The sequence below is a fragment of the Coregonus lavaretus genome (genome assembly GCF_964263955.1).
Source record: "Coregonus lavaretus genome assembly, chromosome: 28".
NCBI classification, from domain to species: Eukaryota; Metazoa; Chordata; class Actinopteri; order Salmoniformes; family Salmonidae; genus Coregonus; species Coregonus lavaretus.
The window spans coordinates 36,845,848-36,854,727 of record NC_140015.1 but is presented as its reverse complement, the minus strand read 5'-3'; the positions used below and the strand labels follow the sequence as shown (position 1 = coordinate 36,854,727).

The window sequence follows — 8,880 nt, the reverse complement described above, 5'->3', positions numbered from 1 at the left end:
AAGCCAACCTAGCACGCAGACCCCTGCAGGCGTGTGTATGTTTGTGTGTCAGCCCGGCTTAGCCCAGCTCAAACCTACTTCAGTTCACTGGAGACCTCCCTCCCTGACCCTGGCTCTATGGCTTGTTGTTGAAGGTACAGTAGTCTGCCTGTCTGCAGTGTTTACCCAGAGCATCAGGGCAACTGGACAGGACAGAGCCAACATGGACTCTGGCTACTAGAGCCAGCATGATGGGCAGGAGCACTCAGGTGCTGCTGTGTTGGGGGAGAGCTGGAGAGGGGAGGAGGAGAGGAGTGAGGGAGGGGGTGTGAGGAGAGAGAGAGAGAGAGTAGAGGGGGAGAGGAGGGGGGAGAGCGGTGGAGAGGAGGAGAGAGAGTAGAGGGCGAGAGGAGGGGGGAGAGAGGTGGAGAGGAGGAGAGAGAGGTAGAGGGGGAGAGGAGGGGGGAGAGAGGTGGAGAGGAGGAGAGAGAGGTGGAGGGGGAGAGAGGTGGAGAGGAGGAGAGAGAGTAGAGGGGGAGAGGAGGAGGGGGAGAGAGGTGGAGAGGAGGAGAGAGAGGTGGAGGGGAGGGGGAGAGAGGTGGAGGGGAGGAGAGAGAGTAGAGGGGGAGAGGAGGAGGGGGAGAGAGGTGTAGAGGAGGAGAGAGTAGAGGAGGAGTGAGGAAGGGAAAGGGGGATATCTAGTCAGATGTACAACTGAATGCATTCAACTAAAATGTGTCTTCCTCATTTAAGGAAGGGGGGGGGGGGGTGCAAACAGCCTCAGTGAAGAGTTGAATTAGAGCAGAATAAATGAATGGGAGGTAAACATGATTGAGGTTGTCCCTGTGTGTGTGTGTTGTGTGTGTGTTGTGTGTGTGTGTGTGTGTGTTTAAACAGCATTGAGTGTCCCTGCATTAGGCTGTGTGTGCTCAGCATATAAATGAGGCCCTGAGGACCAGCCTCCTACAGCTCTCTCTGGTTGCTGCGCTGCATACAGGATCTCTCTTTCTGTTGCTCTCTTATTCCCAGTTTCAGTACCCCATGTTGTACCGGTCACTAGTGATATGGGGGTTTCAGTACCCCATGTTGTACCGGTCACTAGTGATATGGGGGTTTCAGTACCCCATGTTGTACCGGTCACTAGTGATATGGGGAATTCAGTACCCCATGTTGTACCGGTCACTAGTGATATGGGGGTTTCAGTACCCCATGTTGTACTGGTAAACTAGTGATATGGGGGTTTCAGTACCCCATGTTGTTCCGGTCACTAGTGATACGGGGCTTTCAGTACCCCATGTTGTACCGGTCACTAGTGATATGGGGGTTTCAGTACCCCATGTTGTACCGGTCACTAATGATATGGGGGTTTCAGTACCCCATGATGTTGTACCTGTCACTAGTGATACAGGGGTTTCAGTACCCCATGCTGTACCTGTCACTAGTGATATGGGGGTTTCAGTACCCCATGTTGTACCGGTCACAAGTGATATGGGGGTTTCAGTACCCCACGTTGTACCGGTCACTAGTGATATGGGGGTTTAAGTACCCCACGCTGTACCTGTCACTAGTGATATGGGGGTTTCAGTACCCCATGTTGTACCGGTCACTAGTGATATGGGGGTTTCAGTACCCCACGCTCTACCTGTCACCAGTGATATGGGGGTTTCAGTACCCCATGTTGTACCGGTCACTAGTGATATGGGGGTTTCAGTACCCCACGCTGTACCGGTCACTAGTGATATGGGGGTTTCAGTACCCCATGTTGTACCTGTCACTAGTGATATGAGGGTTTCAGTACCCCATGCTGTATCAGTCAGTAGTGATATTTGGGAGGTAGAGTAACCACCATATTTTTTTTTCATGGTGTACAAGACACCTGCTACTGCAATTGTATATGGTTATATTGGTCAGAAAAATTATATTGTAATCTAACAGCACCTGTTTTGCACACATAACATCCACTCAGCGCTTCTCCTTACCTTGTTTTAGTTGATCTCCAGTATTTTCCACAACTAGTCACATTTATTCCACACATCAGACTCCCCCTTTACCTCCTGAGCAACCAGTAAACATTCCTCCGTTTCTAGTTTATTTGTCATGTCCTCTGCGTCCATTTTGCTGTTACGGTGTTCTAAGTTTGTTATAACCAATTTATTGATGTGATTATGATATGCTATAGGTCAGGCCCTATTGGTCACGTGCATGCGATGCATACATGTGTCATAATAGAGAGAGCAAAGGTTGAGGGAATAGGGAATGAGGGATTTTGGTAACAGAACTTTTCAGTCAGAAATGGCTGTAATGATGTTGCAACACGGACAGCGCAATAAGCACTGTTGATGTTCTGTGGTAGTCGCTGCAGCAGGGAGGAGAGAGAGACAGTGGGTGCTAGTCACACAGTAAGTCACTCGCTGTCTTTTTAGCGCAGCAAGTCTGAGCTGGCCCGGCACAATCAAATCAATTGCGATCGGACTCCCTCTAGTAATTTGTGTCTCATAATTATTTCATCAAACAGTGTGCTTACAGCATCAGACAAGCTTAGTAGATATGGTTGTTTTCATTAAAACACATAGGATGTGTCTATATTTGGAGAAAAAAAATTGACCAATCGAATGGTCGACTAAGATTTTTTTTTTGTCGGAGACAGTCCTAATTTGAACCCAGGTCTGCTGTCCTCCATGCTGTCCAGTGGCTGGCCTCAGCCTGGCCTGGCTCTGGTTCTATCCTCAGCCTGGCCTGGGTTTCTGGTTCTGTCCTCAGTCTGGCCTGGGTCTCTGGTTCTGGTTCCTTCCTCAGTCTGGCCTGGGTCTCTGGTTCTGGTTCTGCCCTCAGTCTTGCCTGGGTCTCTGGTTCTGGTTCTGCCCTCAGTCTTGCCTGGGTCTCTGGTTCTGGTTCTGTTCTGAGTCTGGCCTGGGACTCTGGTTCTGGTTCTGTCCTCAGTCTGGCCTGGGACTCTGGTTCTGGTTCTTTCCTCAGTCTGGCCTGGGTCTCTGGTTCTGGTTCTATCCTCAGCCTGGACTGGGACTCTGGTTCTGGTTCTTACCTCAGTCTGGCCTGAGTCTCTGGTTCTGGTTGTTTCCTAGTGCTGGACATTATTATGTAATCCCACCACAGTAATGTGATTGTGTAATTTGAGGTGAAAAGACACTCCCGTCTCCATCTTGCCAGGGAAATCACGGGTGAAAATACATTCCAAATGACACCCTATTTCCTATATAGTGCACTAATTTTGACTAGAGCATGTAGTGCAGTATATAGGGAATAGGGTGCCAATTGGGACGCGTCCTTCTTCACTGTGGTTAACTGAGGATCACTCTGGGCTTTCCCTCTAATCAAATTGGTCCGTTGGTATTTTATTGCAGTGGAGAGGGTGAGCTTTATAAACTCTTAGGAAGGCCTTTTATTGCCTGTGGAGAGGGTGAGCTTTATAGACTCTCTTAGGAAGGCAGACACAAACATTAGTTTGTCTCTTATCTGTGGTTTTTAGAATGTTTCAGAGGTCAGCAGAGGTCTCAGCCAATGTTCCCTCTAATTTGTTTAGGCACTGAGCAAATTTCAGGTCTGCTGAGCGCATATGGGGGTTTCAGTACCCCAAGTTGTACCGGTCACTAGTGATATGGGGGTTTCAGTACCCCATGTTGTACCTGTCACTAGTGATATGGGGGTTTCAGTACCCCATGTTGTACCGGTCACTAGTGATATGGGGGTTTCAGTACCCCATGTTGTACCTGTCACTAGTGATATAGAGGTTTCAGTAACCCACACTGTACTGGTCACTAGTGATATGGGGGTTTTAGTACCCCATGTTGTACCGGTCACTAGTGATATGGGGGTTTCAGTACCCCATGTTGTACCGGTCACTAGTGATATGGAGGTTTCAGTACCCCATGTTGTACCGGTCACTAGTGATATGGGGGTTTCAGTACCCCATGTTGTACCGGTCACTAGTGATATGGGGGTTTCAGTACCCCATGTTGTACCGGTCACTAGTGATATGGAGGTTTCAGTACCCCATGTTGTACCGGTCACTAGTGATATGGGGGTTTCAGTACCCCATGTTATACCGGTCACTAGTTATATGGGGGTTTCAGTACCCCATGTTGTACCTGTCACTAGTGATATAGAGGTTTCAGTAACCCACACTGTACTGGTCACTAGTGATATGGGGGTTTCAGTACCCCACGCAGACAAAAACATTAGTTTGTCTCTTATCTGTGGTTTTTAGAATGTTGTAGCTTCAGAGGTCAACAGAGGTCAGCAGAAGTCACAGCCAATGTTCCCTCTAATTTGTTTTGGCACTGTCAAATTTGAGGTCTGCTGAGCGCATACTTGAACATTGCGAAACTTCCAGTGCGCGTTTACTGTGAACACAGGCTGAACACTAAGTTACAGTTCTAACAGTGGCCAAGTAGGCTGCTGTGGCTATTTGATCATAATGTAGGCCTAACCGAGTGGCCTACCATCAAAAATAATGGAGAAAATGCATCCCATAACATTTTAATATGGAAATAGCTGTTCTATCATTCAGCCTACAGTAGCAGCCAATGTGTGGTGTTCAATGTAGGCCTACATTCCATGAGACCTTTGAAAAAAAACATGCAGGGCGTGACCTGTTGACCCATTTGTCCTTGAGACAAGGAGGTGACTGAAAATGTTGTTGTGTTGTTTGATGCAAGAAACCACTTTACAAAATAAAATTATTATTCCCATACTATTATTACAGAGAATCAGACAAATTATGCTACCCTCTGCCTATTGGCTACTTAGCTTAATACAACACTGGCCCTTTAAGACAAAAAAAAGCTCTTTGCCTGACTGGCTTTTCAAAGATGTGTAGAAATGTACATGTTTTGTGCTCTTGTAGGAAGCAATCACTCCCCTATTGCTGAAATACAACTTATCTATAACTGGGCTAATAACTCACTAACTAGCAAATTATATTAACAAAATGTGCACCTGGCTACATGCAGCTCTCGCTTTGATCTCAAAACAAGCGCATCTACTCACACCACAGCTGTAAATATAGTCCAGTTCCAAGTAAATGGCACAGATCCATATATGGCAATTGTCTGTTTGCATATAGGCCTACTGCAGCTCTGATTGGCTATGCCTCACTGGTCTGTGTAGAGTACTAAATAGACTGAGTCATGCCAATAGAATCCTACTCCGATGCATTCTGCCTACAACAAAATCTCTTGCATAGTTTGGTTTGTTTCGGTATTCGATCTCAATTGCCACAGTAAAGGGAAACGTTGATAGTGTAAACAAACAGGGAAAACTCTGGAAAGTTGAGTGAAGTTTAATCTCCAGCTTCTCTCCTTGGGCTGATATTTGTTCTGCACGCTGCGAGGCAGTCTCGGGGAGCTGCGAGGCAGTCCCAGGGAGCTGCGAGGCAGTCCCAGGGAGCTGCGAGGCAGTCTCGGGGCTACTGCGTGCCCGGGCACGCGTGCAACTTAGAGGTCAACAGAGGTCACAGCACAGGTCAACAACGAGGTGATGAGAAGTAAGAACTCAGACAAGAGGCCTACTAGAAGCTGGGGTCGGGTTCCGTTCTACATTACAGAATGTTCAGATAGATGCATGTCACATAGAGCAGACTGGCATGCTTCTCCGTCATGTACTGTGGATTAGGGAATCTTATCAGCTTAAATTTCTATCTGCTCAGAACGTTGCTGAAAGCAACCCAGGGTGGTGTCCAACTGTTCATTAGGGCACAGCCAAGCAAAACTTTTCAAAATGTTGTGCAACAGAACATAAAAAGGAGCCTTTCTTTACTGGACAAGTTCAGATAGTTAGTACCATCCCGTTTCTCCCATTGTATAGATCAGGGGTGTCAAACATATGAGCCGCAAATTTTGACGTAGAGGAAATATAACCAGTTTTCAGAGTGGCCCCCCGGACCTCGTTGAAAAGCGAATGTATCCCACAGGCCTGGCTCCACACTGCAGGCTGGAGCCACCTTGCCCTAGCAATACGTTACCCTGACCAGGCCAGTAATGGAAGGGAGAATCAATGTTGCCACGGTGATGGATGGGCTAGGTAGAGGAGGAGCCAAAGAGGAGGAGCCACGAATTGGAGCCAATCAGATGGATGCATACTCTAAACACACGAACAGTTCTACACCCTCCTATTCTGTCTGTGATTCTTACACACAACACAAAAACAAAACAGCTTCCATTCTCCCTAACACTCATTAATACATCATCACTCTCCCCCCTCTCCCTCTCCATCCTCCTGTCCTCCTTTCCTCTCCCATTCTCCATCACACCATCTCTCTGTCCCATCTCTCACTCTTTTCTTCCATCTCCCTCCCCGTCTCTCCCCCTTCCTCCTCCCCCTCCCTCTCTCCAACCTCTCTCTCACTGTCCTTCTCCCCCCTCCTCCCTCTCTCTTCTCCTCCTGTACCCTTTCCTATTTCTCCTCCTCTCTCTCCATCCTCCTGTACCACTTCTCCTCCTGTACCACTTCTCCTCCTGTACCACTTCTCTTCCTGTACCACTTCTCTTCCTGTACCACTTCTCTTCCTGTACCACTTCTCCTCCTGTATCCCTTCTCTTCCTGTACCCCTTCTTCTCCTGTACACCTCTCCTCCTGTACCCCTTTCCTCCCGTACCCCTTATCCTCCTGTACCCCTTTTCCTGCTGTACCCCTTTTTCCTCCTGTATCCCTTCTCTTCCTGTACCCCTTTCCTCCTGTACCCCTTCTCCTCCTGTACCCCTTTTCCTCCTGTACCCCTTCTCCTCCTGTACCCCTTTTCCTCCTGTGATGGTGGGAGATGCAGGCAGGCACCCTTCCCTCCCCAGCAGGTGTCAAGAGCACAGCTGCAATCACAGGAAATAAACCACACTCTGCTGATGTGTTAAATGCTGCATGGGCTCTGAGCTGACACACACACACAGGCACACACACACACACACACACACAAACACACAGAGGAATCAGGAATCACAGTAGTGGGTGGATTAGTGCCAGCGTGCTGTGCTGTCTGTCTGTCTGTCTGTCTGTCTGTCTGTCTGTCATACGTTCACCAAGCCATGCTCACCTCACCCACGTCACTGAGAGTCATGGTGATGACTTCATACCTTCTAAAGAGCCTGACACAACAAAAAAATACTGACATGTATTGCTCAGGGGAGGAGGAACACAGACTAGCATTGTTGTGTGTGTGTGTTGTTCTCCATGACTGTCACACTAGTGTCACTTCTTGTTTCCCCTGTCAGCAGGAATGGCTGAAGGACAGTCACACCATGGCTGCGTTCCAAATGGCACCCTGTTCTCCTTATATTTTTCGTATATATTTCTCAATCTCACTTTCCATCCTTTAACTAAATATACTTTCCTGCAACCCGCCTCATCCAATGTGGAACGGATTCTGTTGTTTTTTCATACATTTTTATCCAGAACCTCCTGGCTGAAACTAGCCAGCTAACTAGCTACTTGCTATTAGCCACCATTAGCGGTCTTCACCATTGTCCGTGGCCGTGGCCTGCACTACCTACCAGCCAGCTCTAGCCTGGACAATTGTCGGCCAGTCTGCACAGTCTGCACATTGCGCTATCGAGCCAGAGCATATCGGATTTTCTGCCGGAACCACTGAATCACTGGACCTTAACACCGGATCATCGCTAGCCAGCTAACTAGCTACTTGCTATTAGCCACCGTTAGCGGTCTTCACCATTGTCCGTGGCCGTGTCCTGCACTACCTACCAGCCAGCCAGAATCGGCTTCCTATTTCGCAACAAAGCCTCCTTCACTCATGCTGCCAAACATGCCCTCGTAAAACTGACTATCCTACCGACCCTTGTCATTTACAAAATAGCCTCCAACACTCTACTCAGCAAATTGGATGTAGTCTATCACAGTGCCATCCGTTTTGTCACCAATGCCCCATATACTACCCACCATTGTGACCTGTACGCTCTTGTTGGCTGGCCCTCACTACATATTCGTCGCCAAACCCACTGACTCCAGGTCATCTATAAATCACTGCTAGGCAACTCCCCGTCTTATCTTAGCTCACTGGTCACCATAGCAACACCCACCCGTAGTCTGCGCTCCAGCAGGTATATCTCACTGGTCATCCCCAAAGCCAACACCTCCTTTGGCCGCCATTCCTTCCAGTTCTCTGCTGCCAATGACTGGAACGAACTGCAAAAATCTCTGAAGCTGGAGACTCTTATCTCCCTCACTAACTTTAAGCGTCAGTTGTCAGAGCAGCTTACCGATCACTGCACCTGTACACAGCCTTTCTGAAATTAGCCCACCCAACTACCTCATCCCCATATTGTTATTTATTTTGCTAATTCGCAACCTAGTATCTCTATTTGCACATCATCTTTTGCACATCTATCATTCCAGTGTTAATACTAATTGTAATTATTTGTCACGCCCTGACTCTGGGGACTCTTATTTGTTGAGTCAGGGTGTGATTTTCTATGTTGTATTTTCTATGTTTAGATCTATTATGTGTATTTCTATGTTGGCCGGGGTGGTTCCCAATCAGAGGCAGCTGTAGCTCGTTGTCTCTGATTGGGGTCCATACTTAGGCAGCCTATTGGCACTAGTGGGTTGTGGGATCTTGTTCCAGTTAAGGTATGTTGTGTTGTGCTGCCTTGGACTTCACGTTTCGTTTCGGTTTGTTTGTTTGTTGTTTTGTCGTTGTGTTTAATATTTAATAAACATGTACGCATATCACGCTGCGCCTTGGTCCATCCCGTTCATGAACGATCGTGACACTATTTTGCACTATGGCCTATTTATTGCCTTACCTCCATAACTTACTACATTCGTACACACTGTATATATATTTTCTGTTGTATTTTTGACTTTATGTTTTGTTTACCCCATGTGTAACTCTGTGTTGTTGTTTTTATGGCACTGCTTTGCTTTATCTTGGCCAGG

The 8,880-nt window shown here is 47.6% G+C and overlaps 1 protein-coding gene across 1 annotated transcript in view; it reads left to right on the top strand.

Moving 5' to 3' along the window:
• Positions 1-7,013: 7,013 nt before the first annotated feature.
• Positions 7,014-8,880, top strand: part of LOC311103251 (glycogen [starch] synthase, muscle-like) — a gene marked incomplete at its 5' end in the record, with an annotated part of 22,127 nt that continues 20,260 nt past the window's right edge. The window contains one exon of the mRNA XM_084144789.1: positions 7,014-7,046. Within this exon, the coding sequence (XP_084000915.1) occupies positions 7,014-7,046 (33 nt within the window). The remainder of the gene's footprint in view (positions 7,047-8,880) is intronic.